Source organism: Drosophila pseudoobscura, chromosome 2 (genome assembly GCF_009870125.1).
Source record: "Drosophila pseudoobscura strain MV-25-SWS-2005 chromosome 2, UCI_Dpse_MV25, whole genome shotgun sequence".
Taxonomy (NCBI): Eukaryota; Metazoa; Arthropoda; class Insecta; order Diptera; family Drosophilidae; genus Drosophila; species Drosophila pseudoobscura.
In genome coordinates, this window is record NC_046679.1 from 26,068,036 (window position 1) to 26,094,763 (window position 26,728).

The 26,728-nt window shown below is 38.9% G+C and overlaps 1 protein-coding gene and 2 long non-coding RNA genes across 3 annotated transcripts; 2 read left to right on the forward strand and 1 right to left on the reverse strand.

Moving 5' to 3' along the window:
- Positions 1-1,251: 1,251 nt before the first annotated feature.
- Positions 1,252-15,785, forward strand: vtd (RAD21 cohesin complex component verthandi). Its single transcript, XM_033380689.1, has 8 exons — positions 1,252-1,625; positions 1,705-1,995; positions 7,870-7,993; positions 9,898-10,062; positions 10,131-10,386; positions 10,442-11,189; positions 11,266-11,427; positions 15,637-15,785. Exons 1-8 carry the CDS (start codon positions 1,368-1,370, stop codon positions 15,760-15,762), a joined length of 2,130 nt encoding a protein of 709 aa, XP_033236580.1. The 5' UTR covers positions 1,252-1,367; the 3' UTR covers positions 15,763-15,785.
- A 4,112-nt stretch (positions 15,786-19,897) lies between these two features.
- LOC26533458 (uncharacterized) lies at positions 19,898-21,425 on the reverse strand. Its single transcript, XR_001451923.2, has 2 exons — positions 21,107-21,425; positions 19,898-21,016 (listed from the first exon to the last, which is right to left on the reverse strand). It is a non-coding gene; the product is annotated as an uncharacterized lncRNA (long non-coding RNA).
- A 657-nt stretch (positions 21,426-22,082) lies between these two features.
- Positions 22,083-23,496, forward strand: LOC117185677 (uncharacterized). The gene is made up of 2 exons (XR_004471159.1): positions 22,083-22,224; positions 22,308-23,496. It is a non-coding gene; the product is annotated as an uncharacterized lncRNA (long non-coding RNA).
- The last annotated feature ends 3,232 nt before the right edge of the window (positions 23,497-26,728 follow it).

Sequence of the window (26,728 nt, forward strand, 5' to 3'; positions counted from 1 at the left end):
GCTAGCTACAAATTTTCATTAATAGAGCTGTTGTGCATATTTAATATATTGTGTAAAATACAATAGCACAATTTTATATTATTTTTGTGGTGGGGGTATCAAGACCTTTTCCGATTATTGCTGTATGCTAAAATACTTTCTATATCTTCCTCATCCATTAAGAAAAAGAATTGAATAAATAATCCACGCAATTTTAATGTACTTGTTATTGGAATTAGCTGTTTTTGACGCATGGTGCCTGTGTGAATCGGAGTTTCACATCTGTCAAAAAATCCCACCATTCCCCCGGGATGGGCTCAGTGTGCAGAGCCTATTAATGTACTTGTTATTGGCATTAGCTGTTTTTGACGGTGGTGGATGGTGGATGCTACCAGTGCGAGTCGGAATTTCACATCTGTCAAAAATGCCACCATTCCCCCGTAATGGACTCAGTGTGCAGAGCCTATAAGCCGCACGTTTCTATGCGAATATTAGCCAATGGTTTTCAAATGCAACCCAAAATAACAGTAGCTGGCAATAAAAAATAGTTCGCGCCTAGACATATTTCAGATCCTATTTTAAAATTCAAATTTTAAATAACCAAAAATAGACAGATACACCAGAAACAATACAAAACGGAGACTGCAGAAAATTATGGTGGTATGTTTAATAAATAATCATCTGTATGCATATATGAGTTCTTATGATTAGTATTTAGTATCAGTATTTACGAAAAACCACAAGTGCTCTAACAATAACATCAGACTTTGCTAAATTTGCTGAAAAACGGAAGATTACATGATGGACATCTATGAATTAGTGCTGGTAAACGTCACGCAGCAGTTCTAAAGTTATTTTACGTTCTGGCTGGATGCATTTGTATATGATGTGCATTTTTCTGTGGACTGATGAGAATACAAACTTTTTGTATCTTGTAAAGAACTCTCCGCGCTTTTGGTATTCTTCTCGAACTATTATTTTCTGTCAAATAATAGACAGCAACTTTATTTTATTGTACTTGTCTTCCAAATCGCGTTTTAATAGACATTTTGCTGATCAACTCGTTCTCTTTATTTAGTTCTGCTGCTGCAATATGTGGCACGTCATAATATTATTACGCTCGCTCTCACTGTATGGTTTTCCCTGACTCTGTCTCTGAGTCTGTATCTACATACGTAGCTAGTCCGTTGGAAAAGTCTAATATTATTACGTATTTCGTTTCCATCGTTTCAAATCTATGCCCAAGTAATTACGATAACATATTATGTTTTGTCATCACTATCATATGGCCTATTGTATGTTTGCTGCAAATACATCCCTGTTGTATGGAAAGGTTTTAATGTGAATGTATTTTTTATAAATAAAGCCGTCGCCACTGTGAGAGTAAAATGTTCTATGAACACATTATTTTGGCCAAAAAAGGTCCGCTGGCCAAGATTTGGTTAGCAGCTCATTGGGATAAAAAAATTACAAAAGCCCATGTGTTTGAAACTAATATAGAAAAATCAGTGGAAGGCATATTACAGCCAAAAGTAAAATTGGCGTTAAGGACATCTGGCCATTTGTTGCTGGGTGTTGTGCGCATTTATTCAAGAAAAGCTAAATATTTGCTGGCCGATTGCAATGAAGCATTTGTTAAAATTAAGGTAAAGTATTTCAAATTTGATTCATCTGTCAGTCAAATGTATACATGTATACAAATTTTCAATCTTGTCTATTGTATAGATGGCATTTAGACCTGGCATGGTCGACTTACCAGAAGGCCACAGAGAAGCGAATGTTAACGCCATAACTTTACCTGAAGTGTTTCACGACTTTGATACTGCCTTACCCGAGTTGAATGACATAGACATTGAAGCTCAGTTCTCTATAAATCAGTCTAGAGCTGACGAAATAACAATGAGGGAGGATTACGGTAGCCTGTCAATTTCACTGCACGACGATGGATTTGGTGATATTGGATTTGAAGCTGAAACGCCTGAAATTATGCGGGGATCCTTGTCTACAAATATCAACGTAAGTAAAATATACATATATAGAATATAAATAACATCCATTCAAAGTAGGCTATAAAAAAACATAAAATAATAGTTTTCGATTTTAATACAATTTCTCATTGTATACGCATGTATGTTGACGCGTAAAACACAATCTGGAACTTTTGGTTGGAATTTCAGTTAAAATTAGAGGTACATATGTTTCTGAGTTCTGAGTTTCTACTTTCACTACAAAAAAAAACTCTGTCAGGACCTCGCAGCCTTAATTACAAACATTGAAATCATTAAAAGTTTTATGTTGAAAAAATCGTATACTGTTCCATCAGTATATCTCGAGAACTTATATAGTTATATATAGATACTAGCTGACTCGGCAGAGGTCGTTCTGCCGCGCGCAAAAAAAAAATGTTCTTAATTAAATGTTGCTAATTTATAGCGAAATATTTTTCTTCTCGAGTTGTCAACTTAAACTTCTCTCAAAAAATATATATTTTAAAGGTATAAATCGCCTTATACATCCAGCGTGGATGGTGCATTCGTCCAGGGAGTCGGAAAAATTACCAATCCTAAATAGATTTGAGTTAACTCTAACAATTTAATGTAATCAGTACGCGCATGAGGTTTCTCAATTCAATTTGACAGAATTTAATTATTGCATTTTTCTGTCATTTAAATAAGTTGCAACGATATTTATACCCGATACTCAAAATGAGAATTCGGGTGTATTAGATTTGTGGTGAATATGGATGTGTGTAACGTCCAGAAGGAATCGTTTCCTATCCCATAAAGTATATATATTCTTGATCAGCATCAATAACCGATTCGATTGTGCCCTGTCTGTCTGTCAGAAAGACATGAGAAAACAGAAAACCCAGAATCGTAGGGGATGACTATATCTTCTAGAGTGCCAAATCTGAACCAGATCGTATAATTATTATAGCCAGAATAAAAAAAAAAACAATTTCATTCTCTCTCGCTCGGTGTCTCTCTAACACACAGGTTTTATGGTCGGTTTTGCCAATTGCAAAATATTATTTCTCAGAACCCATAAGAGCTAGTGCAACCAAATTTGCTATCCACACTCCTGTGATATCGGACCTTGACCGTTTTATGTCAAAATTTCGCCACACCCCATTCCATCCAACAAATCTCAGAAACTATTTAGTCTAGAGCAACCAAATTTGGTATCCACACTCCTGTTAGATCTCACTATAAAACGTATATATCTAAATTTTGAAATTTTTGAAATTTTGGGGGCTGGATTATATTTTAACATCCTAAATAACAAAAAAAATGCAATCTGATCGAGAGATATAAAGTATAGCTCCCATAGCACAGTGGGCGAAATGCCCAACGGTGGCTACCAAGAAGTCTATTTCGGTTGAAAATTACATATTTTCAAATTTGTATAATAATAATGATTATTCACAAGAACAACACAAAGAAATGCAAGAAGGATAAGAACATTTTTAAGCACGTTGCTGCAAAAATGGAAAAAAATGTAATGGTAAAGTTTCACATTTGGGAGAAATGTTTCTAAAGCTATATCATTGAAGCAGAGGTCGTGGCAAAACAATTAAATGAGCTAGCAGTGATCCCAAACTTCCTATTTAATTCAGTAATGAGGAAGCTTTGGCGATTAATGTAGATGGGCAATTCACGAAAATTGCATATAAGCTAGTCAAAACGAAAACTAAATCTTAAAACGCAAATATTTTTCCAAGCTACGATTTATTGAGAAACGCAAAAGTAAAATGCTCACACCCGAAAGTTTTTACGTAAAAATACGATGGAAGATATTAAAGCTGCTCTTCTATTTACATCTGTTCCTTTAATTTCAAAGTTATCAAAATTGTCATTGAGGCTTTCCAAAAAAAATATAGAGTTGGATAAAAAAGTTAGAGATTTTCTATTTTTTGGTCCGATAGTTTTGATATTTGCATTTAAATATATTTAAAATTACACAAGTTGCACTAGTAAACTATCTTTGGAATGGTATTTTAAAATATTTTGAAGGATCAGAACTATCGTATCTATTTGATATGGTTGACCGATTCTACTGAAATTTGGTACTGTTAATAGCTAAACTACAAATTTAATTAAGATATCTCTTAAATTACGCTTGTTATTAATTTAATGCCACTAGATTGGCCGTTTCGCCCACTGTGCATAGGAGCCATTGGCCAAAGATCGTATTTTTGAACTGTAACCTTAAGTCAGCACCTCTAAACGCTGTCGAATCGGGCTGAATCCTCATATTTTATTGTTTTATTACAAAAGGAACCATTTTAAACCCTAAGACTTTTGATTCCGACTAATTTGTTTTGCCTTTATTTGCTGAGTATTTATATATTTATTCTATTTATGCTTATTAAAGAAAATAGCTATTAAAAATGAATTTGTTTAAATTTTTTATTATTCTACCCCATTTTGGCAAGCTTATTTCGATTTAAATGACTAAGAAAATTATTTTTTGTTATTTCATCGTTTTTCTCCGTGCTTGAGTTAAATTAATATCTTCAGTTATTTAAGTATCAATCTCGACATGGTGGAAACATGTATATTGCTATTAATCCAATTAGTCAGCAACTGAATACCTGAATTGGGACAGGATCAGATATGCAATGTACCGGCTCAACACCATGCCAAGAAAAACAGTCCCAGACACCTGTACACCGGCCTCCGTTCTTAACCATTTTCGTTGTGTATTATTCCACATTTAAGACCCATCTGGCCCAGACCATGCCAAATTATTTACGAACAATTTTTTGCCCTATCTTCAAATATTTTACTCGGAGTAAAAAAACTTTTCGGGCTATACGTTCTAGTATGTCTGTATATTGAAGTCTCCGACGAACCATTAAAGCTGGTATTTCTTTGTCAATTTGAGTGGCTATGGCCTTGGAAGACACGAAAGGATTCTTTTTTGCAAGAATTATAATGCAGTTGTCCGTTGTTTGTAATGATTTCTTCCATCCTCGATTTTCAGTAAGCACTTTTGATTTTAACAAAATAACATTCTGAACACTTCCAACACTTTTCGCAACTTCCCGGAGACTTTTCCTTTCTTTTGAAGTCTTCTTTTCTTCAGCAGTACCGCCAACTTTTTTTTAATCCTTTAAAATTTATAAATATCACCAGTGTACTTATTATTTTGACCTGACCGAAAATGCCCATCAAGCTAAAATGTAAGGATAGAATTAAATAAAGACTAACCTTTCAAAATATAAACAATTGGCATGCATTCATTTACAAAAATTCGAGCTATTCTATAACAAACTAGCACGACACCGATGTACTTTCTTTTTTGGCCAGTAGTGTATATTAGTTAATATACACTTTCTACATTAATTTAACATAGTTAGCCTGTGGCACAAGATGGAACGAAAAAAGTTGTTGTCCACAATAGACAATAGACACAATAGGATATTTTTAGAGGTGTGAATGCTGCAGGGACGACTGGTATTAGAGCAGGTTCGGGTTGGGTCTGCATTGGGAAGTAAATTCGAACATCAAATTCTTTAAGGCTTCCCTAATTGGTCTTTTTAATTTTGCAATAGTTTTTATATTCTATATTGTTTTAATTGTGTATATCCCGTTTGAGCTTCTTCCTTTTGTCGACTTTGCCTCTTTAGAGGAGTTCGAGATCTTTGGTCAATTAGGGAAAGGTACGAGGCAGGGTAAAGGTGGTGTTTTGTGGAATAGATAGATGGGAACTCTGAGCTACTATTTTTGTAAATTAAAGCGCCTTCTCAGTTGACATTGTTGTTTGGTTGAATTTTGGAAGTGTAATTGATTATGTTTATCCTAAAGAGATCCCAGTTCGCATTTTTGAGTTTAAAGGCTGGTTTGAGGCGGATGGGTTGTTGAATAAAGATAATAAAATAGGAAAGTGGTCGCTTCCGTGTAGATAGTCTATTACTTCCAATAGATAGATCAATAGATCGATGTGTGTAAATTCTTTGTGTGTTATGAATGGGGTGGGGGATTTGTCGTTAGGCATGATATAATTTGAGCGGTCTAAAAATGCAGCTATTGTTTTACCTTTGAAGTTGACCATAGATGAGCCCCAGTAAGGGTACCTGTTGTTGAAGTCACCCAGCACTAAAGTTTGATTTTTTAAGGAGATGTAGACGGAAATTATGTTGAGCTTTTTTTTATACTTTATGGTAGCATTGGGGAATTGGAATTGGTGTATGCGAGATGGAGTTGCTTATCAGGGGAGCTGTGCCCCCAAATGCGTTAATGATGTTGTTGTTGCAATATAGGGTGTTAACCGGAATTGGGAGCGAGTTGTAATTAGTTATAATTTTAATTAGTTTCCTGTAGGGCTATAATTTGAGGGTTGTATGCTGTTCCGAGTGTTTTGTAATTGTTTATAGTTATTCCTATATCCGCGTATGTTCCATTGTATTATTTTTGGTGACATGACTTTTGTAATATACTATAAGTTTTTGTCGGAGTTGACATATAAGGTTATATATGTAAATCTACGATTTTTAATTTGTGTTTAATTTTTTTTAAAATCTAGTGGAATTGCTGTTGGTGCTAAAATTTATGTCGTTTGAGGTCTTCGCTCATTACTTCTATTTTCTCTTGTGTTTCCTATGTTTTTATACCCGATACTCAAAATGAGTAAAGTGGTATATTAGATGTGAGATTGTTTAACGCCTAGTTCTCAGAGACTATATGATCTAGAGCGACGAAATGTATCCAGACTCCTGTGATATCACACTGTATCAAGTTTGTTACACGTTTAATGGTCGGCTTTGCCTGTCGCCTAAGATGAGCACCTAGATCTCAAAGACTATAAAAGCTAGAGCAACCAAGTTTGGTATCCACACGCCCGTGATATCGCACCTGCTCAAGTGTATTTCGAAATTCCACCCCGCTTCCTTCGGGCCCTGCATATCATACCATTTCTGGTGTTGCTGCATCTCTGGCCCGTACTGCCTTCGTCAAAAGTGCTTTTCCGGTCCCGCCTAAATTCAGCAGTCCAATATGTAATGGTTGAAATCGATGGTGCATATTCCCCATAATCTTCGTTCAACTGGCATTTTATGAGTCCAATTTCCCCCGCACGTAAAGACAATTAGTTTTTTGTTCGTGAATGGTGAAAGCTAAAATTTTTTCCTTAATATCGTTCCGGGAGATAATTGGTTATTTTGGCACGGGCGATAGTAAGTTTTTTATTTGGTTTTGGGACAACAATGTTGTCCGTGCGCATCGGCCAACATCTATTTTTCATCCCAATCAGACCACTCTTCGGGCACCTATGTACATATGTCATCTTTTTTGGGAGGTCTTTGTTGCTAAACTCCTCCCAAATGGCTCTACCGATTTTCGTGAAATTTTCCGTGCTTATAGGCTAGGTGTGCGCATCGCCCGACATCTATTTTTTATCCCGATCACACCACTGTTCGGGTACTTTTTTTGGAATGTCCGGAAAACATGTAGTCATATCTATAGAAAATAGTAGAGGAATTTGTGTTCCTGTGCAGTTTAATGCTGCATACTTCAGCAGGCATACTGTCCCAATGATTGTCGTCTTCTAGCAAGCCTAGTGCAAGGCATGCATCTTTATACGTTGGATACTGTTGTCCATCTACGTTACGTATATCTTGAAATGATAATGGTCCGGTGATAAAAGCACTCAGTCTGCCTTGGATTGACTGTATATACACGACCCAAAACACAGACCCAAAAAATAGATGTTGGACGATGCGCACACCTAACCGATAAGCACGCAAAATTTTACAAAAATTCATCGAGCCATTTCGGAGGAATTTAGCAAAAAAGCTTGTGACACGAGATATATTATTTATTTATATATATATATTTATATATTAGATCATATAAACAAGTAATACTAATTAAAATGTATTCTTTAAAGGATAAGCTTTTCGATAGTGACGTCTTAGCAGATATAGAGTCAGATGATCCAAATGCAAGAGGAACCCAGGCAGAAATATCCGGAGATCGACTAGACGGCGATGGCTTTGGAGATTCGTTTGGCCGTAAGTTCATAAAATATTTACAATCTGTTTTAGAATTAAAAACCAAAAAGTTGTCCTTCGGAAACGAACGTAATTTTTAAACTGTTGTACAACTTTGGTCCACTCAAATGTTAAACACGCTAAAACCAAAACGCTAAAATTAAGTGTATTAACAACGAGCCCATGGTAGCGTACAACTGTCTTTCGTGAAGTATAACTTATCATATTCACCAGGATTATACTACTTGCTACTCTTCAAATAATTTCATTTATTAGGCACAATATCAGTATCAAAACGGAGCCTTTTTTTTATGATGGTACGACTAAGCGATCCGAACAAAGAATTTTTTGCCATTGAAAATTGTGTGTTTTGACTCTGCTCTAAATAGACTTATATAAATTTTGCTTGTAGGTTTACACAAAAGTGGAAAAAATGTGGTAGAAACAAGAAAACAGTTAATAGTGGCTAGATATACACGAGTATTAATGGAAAAATCAACTTCTAAAAATGTTGGCCGTTTAGAAATATAACTTTTGGAGTGTTGCAAAAAGTAAACGCAAAGCAACAGATTGCCAAGAAATTTGTTGAAGAACTCTCATCCGAAGCATTGTTGGTATCTACAAGCTGCAGTTTGTGTTAAGCTGGAAAGTTCAGTAATGGTAGCGGAAAGGGATCGAAAGGAATACCCCACAGCGGCTAACGTCAACATTTTCTGAAGAAAAGTAACTTTCGCTATTTGTAAACGCTGGACATGCCAGATAATCGGGGAATTTATACAGAATTTTAAATGACCATTTCCCTTCTTATTGGTATGATGCCCGAGAAAGCTCTTGAACCTAGAAACAAGGAGAGAACAACACAAGAACAAATTCCAGGAGAAATACTATGGATAGTATTTGATATCTTCATTGTCCAAAGGGTCTTCAATTTCATCAGAGAAAACAATTTGTATGTACGAAGATGCTTGCTTTTAATAAAGCATCTGGATGTGCCTGACACTTATTTCGAATATTGGTTCTTCTTCTAAATATGATTAATTTATACAAGTTTTATTCAAATATAAAATCAAAGCCATTACACAAAAATTTTAATTTAAAAAAAAAACCCGACTAAAGATATCTCTATTGCTTTGGAAGTTAATAATTAACTGCCGCTACCGAGGCCCAATTGGCCACTGTAGTTTTTTGTTTGTGTTTTGATCAAAGCGGGTTTTTTTTATGTTTGCAATCTGTCCTATAGAACAGTCAGCCAATTATAATTAGTTGATATTAATATTTACATTGTATTTTGTGTATATCTGAAGGGAAGGATAGTTAAAGAGAGGGTTTAGGACAGTTTGGGGGATTCAGTCATAGCGATAAGGAAGGTCCAGCGGGTGATATCTTCTTGGACGGCGGGTGATGGTGCTGTTATCAAGCAGGTTTCACGGCAAGGCGGTTGGTGTGTCTGTCTAGGCGCACCATGGGTTCTTTGGACACAAGGGACTCCGTGTTCTTCGTGGATTACCATGGAGTGGTGTAGATGTGCTTTGGAGACGCTGGAATAGCTGGCAGAGCCACATTGGAATCCAACAGGTCCACATGGGTTTCATTATGGTCTTATAGATTAGTAGCTTGACATGAAGACTCAGGTTATACAGAGATGTTTTGTTCAACCTTTCATGGAATTGATTTGGTTCGTGGCTTAAAACTATACAGCCAAGTAATATGCTCCGTATTTGATAAATTCGATGCCTGAGAGCGAGGATAATTTGATTTGGTCTTTAAAAATCGTAATGGATAAGTTCTTAGCAGAAAACTCAAAATTACTTGCTCTGGCAATACTCAAGTTTGACTTTGTACATTCGTTTATGTGAACTTAGCCAAAAACCGAAGATCATTTATTTCATAATCAATATATTTCCCCTGTATTTTCTTTTATTTAGAACCAGAACTCTTTGAAGACGACCTATTTGGGGAGCCAACCCAACCAGCAGAGCAAACTAAAACCGATACAGCTGTAGTAAACATGCCCGATGACTCAGATGATGATGGTATTGATAACTTTAACAATCTTCCTTCTCCGAGCTCAGTTGCTGACGACAATGGCGGTTAGTATACATGAATCTATAAATCTAATATTGTTATTCAGCTTTCAAAACTATTTTATTATTTAAAGATAATAACTTAATTGAAGAGGCCAACGTGTCTGATAGTGCGGCGTTAAATGACTTGACGCTTGTTCCAAATGAAGATGAAGGCTTTGCACTGGCACCCATTGATGCAACTGTTTATAAAGGCGTAACAAAGGCCAAGCGCAAGAGAAAACTTATTATAGACGAAATCAAAAATATTTCAGGAGAAGAGATGAAGGCTCAATTAGCCGATACATCTGATATATTGACCACTCTCGATCTTGCTCCGCCTACAAAAAGGTATAACTTAAATTGTATTCGTGTTGAATTTTAAAACGTATTCCATTTTGCTTAGACTTATGTATTGGAAGGAAACTGGAGGCGTTGAGAAGCTGTTTTCGTTGCCATCCAGATCCATACCTGCCCGTGCCCTGTTGAATAATTACAATCGACAATTATTATCACATTCAACGTCGTTAGAAGATTTCACAAGTGTAGCGCCTATGGAAATCCTAGCACTGGAGTTTTATGCTCATGAAAACGATACTTCGCTTATTATTATAAATAAAAAAGGGCGAAAGAGAAAGAATGAGTTTTCTTCACTTCAATCATCTGACCATATTGCAGATGCACTTATCCAAAGTTTAGAAGCGCCCGAAGCTATGAGGGAGCACCAAAAACTGTTAGGAATATCTGCTGTGTCGCTGGACATTGCCACAAAAGAGCAAGAGAGCCATGCAGGTCAAAGTGAATCAGCCCTGTTTGATAATATGAGAAGTCCAACATTATTATCTCTGAATGGCATGGAACCAATTTCATCAATTAATGAGTTGCCATTAACTCCAAGAAACACAAGCCATGACATGGGGGACGACTTTAACCACGGGGACTCGACGCCGGCTGGCCTGGATCATGGAGATATGACTCCACAGCACCATAGCATGGAAGAAATTGATAATATTTCGAATCTTCCAAGCGATAAAATAAGCTCGCTAATTAATGAGGCCGAAACAGGACACAATACGGATGAAAACTGCTTTCAAAAGCCCAGCGATATTTCAACGGATTGGAACAACTACGATTTTCCCCCGTCTGAGGGTCAAGTACGTATAACTAAATTTTTTTTAAATTTACATTAGAATCAAATTGTTTCACATACACTATTATTTGCATGAACAGAATCATAGTGAAGAACAGATGGAGAATGAAACGGATGAACAATTTGAGGAACGAGTATTGAATAAGAGAGCAGCTCAACTTTTTATTGATGTTAGATCACAGTTCAATAATAAAGAGAACCTGGCGCTGTCTCATCTAACTATAGGGAACTCAAGGAAGCAGGTAAGAGTACATGCCTTCAAGCGGTTATAAATGTGATGTTCACTCTTTATGAATTTAATCTCTATTGTTCGCTACGAGCGACGTCTCCTTAAGAGGGTGAGGTTAGTCGGATATGTCTATAATGCTCTTGCTTTTTTATGTAATTCATCATGAGCAGTTCCCGTTATGCTTCAAAGTTTTAGATTGTAGAATTTTTTTTATTTTGAAGGGGCTTAATTGAGCGGCAATGTGGCAACATTCCAAAGCCAGGTGCGCAAACAGAAAAACGACTGCTCGACGTAGAACTGTTTTTTTATTCTGCCTGTTATATATATGAGATCGAAACTGCAATCATAGACGACCAATTAGATAGCGTCCTGGTGTAAGGATACCGAAAAGAGAATTGATTACAGCTTGGATTTGGCAGAACAATGTCCGCAGATCGTCAAGACAACGAGTGACGATCCCACGGAGCAATACAAATTCTGTATGGACTCCTTTACTGCTGCCTCCCATAAACACTCGAGCGAGCGATGCGGTATGAGTCGATAAACGAAGCAATAATTATGAACTGCTCCTCGCTAATGAATAGCTGCCGAAGGTCCTCCAACTCGGTCCTTGCGCGCACAAAAATGGTAGAAATGTCCGCCCAAATGCATCGGGAAATTGCGCGCGTGGCAACGAATCGTTTAAGGGCCCTCAAAAAAGAACCAGTTGTTGGCTCCTATTGGTGCAGATGGCCACACGGCCGTTGTTCCAAAACAGATGAAAACGTTTTATTCAGGTGAATCCTGCACGAGGATCTTCGGTAAGTCAGCCATTATGCGATCCATCAGACGAGGTCTGGATCTGCAGCAGCAGATGACGCATTACTCCAAGGTTCGAGAAACAGTATTAAAGAATCGTTGGTCCGGAAATGTAAGCAAATCGATCGAATCGAAGTAACGGCTGCGGATGTGGATGTGGTCGCGAACGTACGCGAAACAGAAGTTGAATTTGGCTTAATCTAGTAATATGGTAAAATCTACGAAATGGAACAGAATATCGTAAAGCAGCTAATTTGTTTTAAAAGAGGATTTATGTAGGTTTCTATACCTATTTTTTTGTTTTTCCATGTTTCTTTTTACTTATTAATTCACATTCTTCCATAAATAACTTTATATTTCCTTAACAAACAACTAAGATGGCTTTTAAGAGAGACTTTGAGGAAATACTTTTATCAAGAATCATCTTTCTTATTGGAAAAAATAGTAAAACAAAACATGACTATCAGCCAGGCTCCGGTTTTCACTTTCGCAAAACTTTTCCCATTTTTTTTTGTGCTCCCGTTTTTATTTCCTCGACGAAATTTAAAACAGTTCGGTTTTTTAAAAAAAAAATGTATCACAATTGCAAAAGGATAAAACAAATATGCCACCATTACCAGGGCAATTTAGCTTGTACATTCTTTTTACACAATTTTTAATTTACATAATTCTTAACCGAACCTCAAATCTGGCTCGAAAATAACAGCACTACAACAACACTTCAGAGTATCTCTATCATATCCCTATGTATTTTGGGGCCCTGAACACGAATCAAAAAACCAATATGACGAAACATGGTGGAAACTTATCACTTGTCACTCGGTGGTTTTCGGGGTCAATAATTACGAATTTGAAGTCAGTTTTAGTCAATAGGGTCGGATTCACTTAAAACGAATAACTCCCCGACCATGCTACATCTACATTTTCCCCCTTGAAATAGAGCTTTTGAAAAGAAAAGAACTCGATACATCTCGAAACAAAAACTGACATCAAATTCGCAATCAGTTACCTCAAAAGCCCCAAACGACGAGTTTCAAGCAAATCCGATGAATTTTTGAACTGAGTTTCCACCATGTTTCGATGAAAACCGCTTACGCAGTTCGACTTTGTTATTGGAACGTTGTGGTTCATATAGGTGCACCAATTAATTTGTTAACCATTAGAAATTTAATTTTCTATTACATGCTGTTACTCTGAGCTCGTCAAATATGTTTAATACAGAATTGTATCTAAGATTTGTTGATCTTCTTAAATCGCGAACTTTCTGAAGTTAGCTTCAAAACAATCAATAAAGTAATTTTTAAGACGCTGTTTATTTACGTATTTAAGTATTCAGATCAGCTGTTTTTCGTTGCCAGAATCGATGAGAAAATTAAAACCAAACGTTTTGGTTAAAAACGTAATTAAACATTAGAAAATTAAAAATTTCAATACAAAATATTTGTGAAAACGGGAGCACCTAAAAACGAAACTTTTTGTAATCCATAAAAGTAAGTGAAAACCCGAGCATGGCTGTATAAAAATACCGGAAAAGTGAACTTTGGACGTTTTCAGAACAAAGCTAATGAAATTATATGCCAACTAGATAAATTAGCTGAGTTTCAATCAATTTAGAAAATAATTTGAGAACAAAAGTATATGGAAATGTGTTTTGATTGACTTTTAATTTTTTGGGCTCGTCGAACGATTTTACACAACAAACTTAATCCCTTACGAAGTTCCTCAGACGAGATGTCAAGCGACTTCGTTCTACACATGAACTTCTGAAGTCCTGCGCTACAGTAGACGTAGTAGTAGACGACGACGGTAGCCAATAGCTCAGCATCAGACGGACTGTGGGAGATAAGGGCGGTAGGACTTGGGAGTAATGGTCAGGAGCCATTTATTGAACTATCTCTGTTGGACGAATAAAATGCAATAGAGTGTATTGCTTTGATTGGCAATTGTATAAACGTAACAATAGATACAGTATACAAAAATACCCTCTATGGACCACGATTTACCAAGATTTACATCAAATCACATCAAATTTCAAGAAAATCGTTCGAGCCATTTCGGAGAAGTTCAATAACAAACATTGTAACCCGAGAATTTAATATATTTGAGCAATGCCAATAAGACGCAGAGAGGCCAATTTGAGTTCAAATCTAGAACCATTCGAGATACATATATAAATAAACCAACAAAAAAATGTAGACGAGCGTTTAAGTTGGCGCAGTTACGTGAATCACAGTCGAGATGAACTAAATCTACAAAGGCAACTAGAACGGAGAGTAACTCGCAGATACATAGTCGACAGACGTAGAATTAACCAACAACGCAAAAAGCGTAGAGGAATTTACCAAAAACGCAACAAACGCAGAGGATTCGACCAAAAACGACAACAATTTCATCGAGCATTTTAGTCATTTTTAGCATTCCCGTTATTCCACGTTTGACGTACGCCGATGAAATCAACGCTTGTGGTCGCGACTGTGGTGTTATGTTGAAAAAGTACAGCTGACGGTGAACATGCGCGTTAAAATAATTGAGGATCCATCCGCCGAAACTTTTTCTAAACATCTGTTAGATATTGGCTATGGGAATGTTGCTGTATATGAAAATACTGGATGCATAAAATTACAGACGGACTAGCAAAATACTCTCATCGGTAACATATTTCCCGATGTACATACACAATATGAAAATAATTGGCTGGCAGAAAGAGCGATTTTGGCAACAAAAAATGTGGACGTCAATGGTTAAATTTAAAGATACAACAGTTGTTGCCTGGGTACTTGGTGTGATACAAATCTATCGATGCAGTTTGCGATACCAACGAAACTTTGAATTATCTAATTGAGTTTTTAAATTCTTTGGATTTGCCAGGACACCATTTAAAATTTAAGTTTGGATCTCCAACCATTCTGCTTCGCAATTTGAGCCCACCACGGCTGTGTAATGGCACACGATTAGTCGTTAAAAAACTAATAAGAGACGTTATTGAAGCCAAGAATCCCTATGATTAATACAGATGTGTCAACTGAATTCAAATGCAATCAATTCTCAATTAGATTGGCATTCGCTATGACAATTAATAAGTCACAAGGCCAGACATTGCCTGTATGCGGCTTAGATTTGGAAACACCATGCATTTGAACTGAAAGAATGTTTTCTAGAAATAATATACACGGCACGTTTGCCGGGTCACCTAGTTACTATATAATAGATAATGCGTGACCACTCAGAATTACCCCAATTTTATATTTGTCGGTGATATTGTTTATGAAGATTGTTTGGTGTATTCCTAACAGCCTGTTTAAAAACAGAAAACCAGTAGTATCAATGATGTATTAACCTTGGCGCGCGACGACACTGTTTTTTTCAGCATTTTCTACAAAAAGTTTAATTTTTTAACCAATTATTGTATTTTTGCTTTTTTCAGGCCGCTCAAAAGTTTTACTCCCTGCTTGTATTGAAGAAATTTAGGGTGCTCCATATTACCCAATCCGCTCCCTATGCAGATATTGCCATCACAAGAGGACCAACATTTGAGAATCCAAAAATGTAATAAAATTATTTTAAGAATGCAAATAGTATAAGTGTATTTGTTACCATATATTTTGGGTTGCACATATATATACATAGATCACCTATAATTTATTTTAAATAGTAAATAAATCTGAATTAATTAATCCCGACTATTGTATTTTATTTCACGTATCCAACTCATGGAGTCGATGAGTATCGGGTAAACATTATTCAAGTTACTGAATAAGTTCGTTCGCTCATTTTTATTCATCGTTCAATTTTAAAAATAATGTACTACCATTTCTGGATAAAGGTAACTTCGCAAATTTATTTTAATTTGTACTAGGCAACTGATATCATTGAGGTACAACCAATAGTTTCAATAATCTAATATTGAACGATACGACAAAGAGTGCGTGTGAGAGAGACAGAAAATCAGTCTGAGTGTGTCGTCGTGCGCTGCGTAGCCACTGCAAATTGATTTCCTTTTGGCTATAAAAATGATCCGATCTGATTCAGATTCGGCAATCTGGTAGATATGGCTATTCTCTATGTTTGTGCGTTTTTAGTTTTCTCGTATCCTCAATATTGTTGTATGCACAGATTTTGGTCGTTAGTGGGGGCGGAAGGGGATGGGGCGAAATTTTGAAATACACGTTTTATAGTGAGATCTAACAGGAGTATTGGGGTGTGGCGAAATGTTAAAACAAACTTGTCAATTTTTTTTTTTGGCTCGGCGGCAGCAATTTGCCTATACCGTCTTCTGGCTTCCACAGCATTCGCAACGGGACCAGGTGGCGTAATCCCGCCGTCTCCTCTGCCTCTCTCATGTCTTCCTCTCCGAGAGCGGGGAGCCCTTGGAGCCTCCTGGGAGCCCTGGGCCCCTTCGCCGCATCCGGATATCCGCGGGTATCCGGACTGACGTTCGCCTTATCCGGCCGTTCCTCAGCCTTATCCGGCTCTGCTTCGGCCGAATTCGGTCTGCGGTCCGCGGTTCCCGTAGCGGAATACTTCTGTTTTCCGCGACCGTTCGTCGGAGTGCGCGTTCCCAATTCAAACGGCACCGTTTAGAGCGCGCTCTTTATCGTTTCTACGATCAGGGCCACCCTGGCGCCCTCTGGCGTCTTTGGTCATGGCGGTGCTGCCAGACCTTCCGGGTTGATTCCCTCCATATCGATATAGCGTAGGGACGTCTGTGCGATCTACTCGATATTGCGCAAATCGGATATTGCCTATATTTCAAGCTATATAGATTTGCCCACTTAGCTTTATCATAGATAAATGCATTTTCTACAAGTTTGCATTTTTTAATTACCTTAACCCTCTAACACGTAAGAGTGCCTTGAGACACTTATTATATTATTCACATTAGTAAAAAAACTAAGAGCTTTTACATCATTTGAATATTTTTTGGCTGTTACTAACAAACACACCAATTACGTGAAGAAGCTTTGAAAGCTCTCAGAAGCTTTTAACGGTACTTTTTATTTCCATATGCACAGAACATGTGTTTTTTCCCGCGTCAAATTCGACCTGCGGCATTTTGTGTTTTGTTCTGCTTATAAAAGTTAATACATAAAACCAATCCAGTCCATAATTTTTTTCCAGAAAGGTAAGTTTATTTACTATCAAAATCAAGTTGCAGATATGCAAGTATTAGAAAAATGTGCGTTGTAGCAGAAAAATAGTGATAAGTGTCTTGAGACACTTTTGGGGTTCCACGCTATATTTTGTTGCTAGTAGCTTTTTCTCAACTACTTGCAGTTGTTGTGTTTTTTTTGTGTTTATTGTGTGATTTTTCTTAATAGAAATTGAAATATTAGAATAAATGGCAAAGCGGGTTCGTTACAAGTTGTCTGACTTGACTGATGAACAGTTGTTGGATTTGCTTGAGTCAGTACCGTCGGATGAGGAAGTGTCAAATGTATCAAGTGACGACGAGGACGACGACCTTAATGTGGCAGAAGCTCTGACCACCGCTTTAGAGGATGCTAATACCGTTTCATTTATGGACACTAATGTTGACGATGTGCAAAATATAACACAATCTAAGTCTACCCGGGAAACCGTAAAAAGGCCTAGATCGCCATTGACAACTATTGAAGATTCTGGTGGCTTCAATGGTTTTGGTAAGCAAACATAATTGCGATATGTTAAACAAAAGAGTAATAATTTATGTATAGGTATTGAATCAATAACAAAGGAGCCGACTAAAATGATATGGCGAAAGCAATGTATGCAGTTGAATGTCAATGACATAGCCTTTCGAGGAGACTCTACGCTGCCAGCTGAAATAATGGAGCTCAAGACTCCATTACAGCTATTTTTCTATTTTTTCGATTCAGAAATCTTGAATATGATCGTCGAGGAACAATGCGTGCGAATCGATTGCTGCTGGTCTGCTGGTATTTCAAACCAAAAACTATCCATGTCGTCCAATCAGTGGTTTCAATAATCGATCTTCACGAACAATCCAGTCACCATCCTGTCTGACAGAGCGGAGAATGCAGACTCTACTCTCTCAGCGACCTTCAAAGCTAGTGCTCAAACTAGGTGAAAAATCGAAGCATCCAATATCGGACTTGCGGTTTGACCAGCTAAATCATTTTCCGGATTGGTTGGGTCGAGAAAGTGAAAGAAGATGGTGCAAGTACTGTAAAACTTCACAAACGCAGTGCGTTTGCACTAAATGCAATCTGCATTTATGTTGCTCAGCCAACAAAAATTGTTTTTCGGAGTATCATAAAAATAAATAAAATTAAACTTCGCTATTGGGAAATGACTTTTTTATACTCAGAGCCCCAAGAGTGCCTACAGGCACTTATTCACTTTTTCTCACCTTACAGGTAAACGAAAGCTTGTACACTCTTTTTAAGTACATATTTGAGTTCAGGAGCCGCAATTCACTATAGAAAAAATTATTTGAATTATTTTCTTCTATTATTTTAGAAAATAGTCTTAGAGGGTTAAGTTTTCAAGTAAATGTTACCGCAACAGTGTGTATGGAATGCGCAACATTTCCCAGCCGGAAAAATACCGAATACATTACCATTACTGTAACAAGTGTTACCATCCCATTGTTCAGCCAAAAACACTGCAACTACATGTAAAATGTAAAATATGGCATGTATTATTTGAATTTAGTACATATACAAAAAAGTAGATGGCGTATTATAGTTCCAAAAAGAAAAGTCAGTGCAGATAAGCTGAAATTTGAATTTATTGAATTTATGTTTTTCTTTTTAAAATTGATTTATTTGAGGATTTAAAACATTTCCAGACAACTAAGAACCATTTTGAGTCTTGGTTCCTCCAAAAACACTGCAACTACATCTAAAATGTAAAATATGGCATGTATTATTTGAATTTAGTACATATACAAAAAAGTAGATGGCGTATTGTAGTTCCAAAAAGAAAAGTCACTACAGATGAGCTGAAATTTGAATTTATGAATTTATGTTTTTCTTTTTAAAATTGATTTATCTAAGGACCATTTTGAGTCTTGGTTCCTTAAAGTAAAATCTGTTCAAAATTTTTTAATTTTAATGATATTTTTACTTATACCAATAGATAATCGGCTCCAAAACAGGATGTACTTAACATTAGCTCCTGGAAATTACTTCAATTGCCGCCAACGTAAGTAAAGTTCATTACATCATTAAAATAAAGAATAGATAGTCGGCTTTGTTGAAGAACACAAAACGAGTGTCCGTTAGACGAGTGTTAATGAAAAGCTGAGCACCGACATCGGGACGCCGACATCCGTTGCATCCACATCCACGAAACGGAAAAACAGAATGACCATTTTTAGTATACTTTCATTGCCTCTGTGTGTTGCCACTGCAGCTGCACCAGCAATGAGCCGACCGCCGCCGGCTCTCCAATGACTCTTCGTCTTTGCATTCAAATCGAGCAATGGGCGATAGCGATGGCGATGACGATGACGACAGAACCGCATCGTATGCATGTTGGTGCCCCAAGTCCCAATGCCAACTGACCAGCCAAAGTCTCCAAGCTATTTCCAATGTGCAGCACTCTGGCAGAGAGCTTGGCCACCACCAGTCCATCCAGTTATCCACTTGTTCAGCAAACATTTTGAGAGTATATACATTCCATCCATTTTGCGTCCCTGAGGACTATTATTATATGGAATAGTAGATATTAAAATATAGAAAATGCTGTAGAATATGACGAATTTAAGTTTTAATTATTTCCAGAATATCTTTTAAAGAGTAAAGAATATAACCAAATACTCGACCAAATTGACCATCATCCATATCAACTTAACATTATCTTTCTTGAGAGATAACTTTCAGTATTAGTTCAATTGTTCCAATCTGTCCCTCAAAATAATTCCATGATCCATTATTTAAGATCTTTCTAACAACTACAAGGTTTTCAAAACCTAAATTTCATTTGTTTTTAAACAAATAATTCTCAATATTCTTTCTTAAATTTAGGAATCCCCTTAGATTTTGGTGGTAAATATTATGAAATTGAAGAGTCTAATTAGTTTGGCTTCCAGAAACCTCCCTCCATGGCAGTTATCCCCTAAAGATCTTTCGTTTTCACCTTCCCTATAAGCCACATCCAACCATCCCCCATTATCAGCCCCCGACGCGACGCGGTCCTATCTATCTATATCTATAGAGCATTTCGTCCGTCGTTGCTTCCAGTGCGCCTGTATCGGTGACTATATATAAATTTGTATGTGTACGTACGGTTGTTGCACGACTGTATACGAGAATAGTATGCGTGTGTTGGTGCTTTCGTTCGTATTTGTACATACATATCTGCTGTGCGAGGCTCTGGCTCTGGCGATACTAACGAACGAACGAACTTCCCAAATGTCGGCGGCGTTTTTGTTGCTTTTTCTATATTTTCAGATTGTATGGCCAACGAGCGAATGGTGGTGCCAGGGACGGGTGCCAGGGTGGAGCGGTGGAGGGGCCAAAGTGGATGACGGCCTGACGACTGTTGGACTGGGGCTTGTCGAGGACGTTAGTTGTTGTGTTGGCCTGGCCTGCTAGCTGGGTTGGTTGGCTGGTTGGTCGGTGCGTTTGCGTGCCAAAAACCGAGCGATGGCAAAATTCATATACGGTTTATAGTGGAAACTATAAACAGCATGCAGGCAGCCAGCATTCCGTCCGGCAATGTTGAATTTTGGTTTCCTCACATTAGAGCTTGCTGCGAGACTGCGCAAAGGATTAAAGCCTATCGATATACCCAATAAAATTATGAGTTTAGTATCTAATTAGGATTAAAAAAATATATTTTAGAGCTTGTTTAGTTTCCTAAAAAAAAGTCAATAGGTTAATTACTTTTATCCAATGAATCTTTAGAAAGAGATCTGCTTCTAAGGATTTTCTAGGTGATTTCCTTACCTGACCAACTGTATCGCCAGAGATCCAAAATATCAATAGATATTCCCCTAAAGAAAAACTGATTTCTAATAAATGCCCAAACCCTTGCGTAACCCAATCCATATTCAACCCATTTAAGCGATCCTTAACCAACCCAACCCAACCCACCCGTCTACCACATTTCAAGCTCCAACCCCGTTTGAGTGGCCGCCTCGAACTGCATCGCGAGCTGACTGCGCACAAAATTTAACCAGAAATTTAACAGAGCAGCAGAAACAGCGGACGGAGCCCACAACCAAACGAATGGTTCGCATTAAAGTTTATTTCGGTGGAGAAAAGGCAGAGACAGAGGCAGAGGCAGAGGCAGAAGCAGAAAGCAGCGGCACAGAAGGGAAAAAGCACACAGGCACACACACGAACAGAGCGAAAAGAAAAAGAAAACGAACAGAGATCCAGTAAAATTACGACAAGCAGAGCGGCAGTCGGATGAAGCGGGGAGGAAGAGGAGCCAGAGCCAGCAGAAACGACGGCAACGACAAAGCAAAAAGAAAACAAGAAACTCCGCAGCAGCAGCAGCGGCAGCAGTAGTAGTGGAAGAGAGGAGAAGTGAGAGAAGAGGAAGAATGAGGACTGTTTGAGAAGGGGAGAGCTAGGGCAGAGGAAAGAAGCAGCCACACAGTGTCTGTATGTACGACTGTTATATCTGTATACATGTCGTATACCAGTATGCCCTCGCGTGTGTGTGTGCGGTGGGGCGAAGGTGAATACGATGGCGTTCGTTGGCGTTGGTTGGCGCTGGTATAACAGCAGGCAAGACGGCGACGGCAACGACTGCAACGACGACGATGATGGAGGAAAAAATACGTATCAAATCAACGACAGACCAACGAACCAGCGGAGTCCCACCAAAAATGCATAACGAAAAGCAAAAACAACTACAAAAACGAGGACGATGGCGACTGGCGACTCTTGCAACTGCAACCAAGCACCGGCAACATCAGCAGAAACACTAGCAACAACGCAGGCACCAGACCAAGCCAAGAACAAGAAATGGAAATGGCAGAGGGCAAACCGAATAACCGATACCTTATGAAAGCGATCGATCTACGAGGAACTAAGATGAGGCTGCCAAAGTTTTGGTGCGTACTCCACAATTATCTCTCCTATTCCACACTCACCACCTAAGCAGCATGGAACATTTTGAATACCTTCTCACTTGTAGAGTATTCCACATGAAACAGCGAATATCGCTAAAGTCGGAGTCAGAGTCAGAGACGCCTGACATCGTCGCACCGACTACTCTGAAAACACACACATGGAGAACTCAGAGCAACGTCCAACGAACAGGCAGCCAACCGACCCGACCCAACATTAAAGTTAAAGTAAAGTTGGAATTTGTGCCTCAACAGCCGCACTGTCCTCCGCTTCCCTACCCGGCCCATGGGCAATCTTCCTGCTTTTCGTATCCTCCCTCCAAGCCGCTTGTAGTAATCAGAATAAACGAAAATTCGCTTAAGCGTCGAACAGTGGTGCGAAATGCAATGGCCATGGCAAATGGAAAAAGTTCTAACCAAATGGGGAGTTTTTAAGAAACTATGTGGATGATGTTAGGATAATAGATATGAGTATGAGTAAAATTCTTATAGATCCTTTTTAAATCTCTAATTATAAGCTCTATTTATTTTGCATATGTATATATATTTAAGAATTCATACAAAAATGATTCCCATTACTTCGATTTCGCAGAGATATATGGTTGGTCTCAACCTCCAACCCGTTAACCACATCGTACCCTCAATTTGCCGACAATCTTTATCCGAAACCACACAACCAAAAGCTCGACCCACTGTCTCCTCTTCAAGCACTTCGTCAGCACTTCGGCAGTGGAGACGGTGCAGGGGAAAAGGCAAAGCGCAAATGTCAAGACAAACGAATGAACAGGCGAACCGAGCAACGAACGAACGTAAGAGCGAACGCAACGGAACGAACGCCAAGGAGTGGGTGGTTGGCAGTGGCAGGCACAGCATTGAGTGCTAAGAGGGATAGGAATGGAGTTGGAGTGTAGTAGAGTGTGCGATGACCCCCTACACACCAGTTCTCCTCTCTATCCATACGTTTTCTACCATTCATTTTGTTGCGATAAAAGACCACACCACTGTGACAACAACACATTTGCCGCTGCAGTAAGATCCAATGAGGGTTTCTCCCATTTGGAAGAACCAAAGCTGCTACTTCTTCTGTTGCTGCTGTCTCTATTAGACCGAAAGCTCAGTTGGTTCCAAAAGACAGACACAACCTGCAAAACAACAGCAACTATGGTCCAAAGGTGTACTTAGGCAAGGGGAGGAATTCCCAAAAGCGATGCCATATTACTTGCCATGTTTAAGTTTTGAATGAGAGAGTACAGGCGTGACGTAGATGCAACAACACCTGGATACCTGGTTCTTATATGATGTACTTATACAAGGTGGTTTTATTTGTCAATGTCTCTTTTCTTCGGATTAATTTGTTTTCTACGCCGATCACCACTGGCCTATAATAGTGAAGGAGAGAGTCCTTTTGCTTATGTCCATTCTTGTTCATTCCGTTTTGTGACTCAGAGTTTTTCTTGGCTTCCACTTGGGGTGTTGTTGTGGGTCTCAAGCCAGACAGCGCATGGCCATCAGCGATGATGACGACCAGTTGCCATTTGCGCAACGCAACCGAAATAACACAAGCAGCAACAACTACAGGACACACTTGTACTCAACATTTCCTATCGATCCGATGTGTGTGCGGACGAAAATAGCAGCTACCGTGGCTAAGGGGTGTGAGAGTGGGCGGACTTAAGAAGGAGCTATGCCAGAGGTAGAGAGTACTCTATGTAGATTGTTTGGGATTTCAGGTGGGTTAAGTCTTTTGGTGATGGGATTTCAGATGCATTAAGTCTAGAGGGATCTCTTGTGTATCTTTTGGTTCCCTTAGAGGTAGCTCTATAAAGAATAGATTTACGATTGGTATACCAATTTTCTATAATATTAAGAATATTGTCTTGTGAGACCAAGTGATCCTTAAAATTAATTCTGTCTTAAACACATTTAAAAGTCTTATGGAATAATTTAATTTAGTTTATCGATTTTACAAATAAAAAACCGATATTCCATCAAAATATCATTAGAGATGGTTCTAACTTGACATTTCAATCAACAAACAATCGCACAATCAATAACTTTGATTATTGGATTGCCATCTGCTCGTAGACCGTTTAACGAGCCATTTTGATCGATTTCAAAATCGATAAATCATCGGAGTACAAGTACCCATGAATTACAGCTATCTGTGTGTCTGTGGTGTGCCCCACTTAGAGTTGGTTCAATGGGGCCTAGCCCCTCCGTGGGATTGCCGTTTGGTTGAACCAATGCCAAGTCAACTGCGTGTAGTAGTACGAGTACTGCCATGAGATATGTATTTTTTGGGACGTTCCCAGACCCGACCTGAGTTGAGGCTCGGTTCGCTTTCGGTGGTTCGTCATCAGCCAAACAGCAGAGCGCAGAAAAAACATAGTAGTTTTTTCGGGTTTCTTTTCTCCTTTTTTTCTGATGAAAGCGAAACAAGCGATAAAGGCAGAAAAAGTGTTGCCGATGCGTCACTGCGGACCGAAACGATTTCGGTAGACAAAAAGAAGTTATCGATGGCCATCGGCGTGGGTCTCAATCACGGCGCCACAGGACTCAAGGCTGCGCAGTGGGTGTGATCTTTGGGGACCCCATCAATGCGCCGCCGTCGCTGCTGGGTATATCCTTCCAGAAGCCGATGGCGCATAAACAGTCATCCCCCACTCACACACCCTTCCTCAAAAACACATCTGTGAAGCCCATCCTCATCTACAGTCCCCTTCCTCCATTCATTTAGGTTTCGTGGAGTCAAAGCAACAATAGTTTCTGTGGGTGGTTTTGGGTCGAAGAGAGTCCTTGCCTTGCTGTTGGGTAGATTGTGACCCCCCCACAGCTACGGCCGAATGCCTAAAAAGCCAAGGACCATATAGGGTGTCTAACCCTTAAAGGGGACCAGTTAAAGCGAAACTTTCGCGTAGAGTACCCTATATAGCGGCACACATTTTGCAGGCCCGGTTCGCCTGTCAGTCGGTCGCGCACTTTGCCATTCCACGGCCCAAAAGGGGGAGAGGCACACAGCACTCGTTGAGGGTGAATGCTACTCGCTTGTCCTCCCCCAACCAGCCTCCCTCGCCCCCTCCCCATCTCCGTTGTCGTTTGTTTGTCACAATAGGGCAAAAGTTTCACTGTAGCCGTTATGCGACCCACAGACACTACCACCTAGCCACTCCACCCCACCCCACGCCCATGGCCGGCTAAGGGCAAGAGCCCAAATATCTAACAGGCGGCAATCCACCACCCAGACACCCATCCTGCCACCACTGCCACAGCCATCACCCAGTCGCCATCGCCAGTGCCTCCCAATCAAGCCAACCACCCACTCTCAACCATCCGCCTACCCCGCCGTCAGCCAGCCACCCACCACACGAGCTACGTTGTCGGCATAACGAACACCACACCAACACACATACAGCAACCAACAAAGATTGGATTGACAAGGCACGGGGCATAGGCGAACAGAAGATGCCCTAGCCAAAGAGATTGGGAGGTAAAGATTGGAAAGGTAAAGCAGACAACTAGAAGGGATTTAAAAATATACGGAATATAACTTTTGATGGTGAAAAGCAAGAACAGTCTCATTCCAGATATAGAATGCTATAGCTTCAGAATATATTAAGCTCTAGAACTCGATAGAACTTAATATAATGAAAAGAATAGATAAACCCGCATAAATACATATTTTAATATACGTTAATAGATTTTAGATTACTCAGATAGAATTAATAACTGCGCTAATATTGACTGCGCTATAAGACTGAAATAAATAAATACGAATTATCTGAAAGTATTAGATCAACCTATGGCCCTTAAATCTTTTCCTTCACAATTCCAGCAAAAGAATTCCTTAGATTAAATCTACAATATCTTTTATTCCCATGTCATGGTTATATAGGGTATTACAAGAACTTCCACTGAAATGCGATGAGTCTATACATACACAAACGAATACAAATACAGTATATGTACACACACATATACACATGAAAGCTTAATGCTTTCTCGTTGTATGTTTCGCTGTATGTGTATACGAAACTTTTATTGTCAGCACAAACAGACATACACACATACGCACATACAACCACAGATACATAGAGCCAGAGCCCTGCTTGAGAGAAGGATAAAATGCTGCAAATTCACGGCAACAGCAGCAGAAGCAGCAGCAGAACGGGAGGATAGTGAGTGAGAGGGTGGGGCACACGGTACGTATACGTATCCATCAGATAGAAAAGGCATCGCGCAACAACGGCAGGCAGAAGCAGCCGCATGCTGAAATAATGAAGCAGCAAGGACTCGAAGCGACTCGGCACAGCACAGCCAAGGCAGCCAAGGCAGCCAAGGCGAAGAGGCATGGTACGGCAAGGATAGGATAGGATACGATGGATGTGGCAAGGATGGTAAGGATGGTAAGGATAGCAAAAGACAGCGGCAGTGGCAGGCAGCAGCCGTCGACTTGGCCTGGCCAGAATGAAAACGAAAATGGAAAATGCTG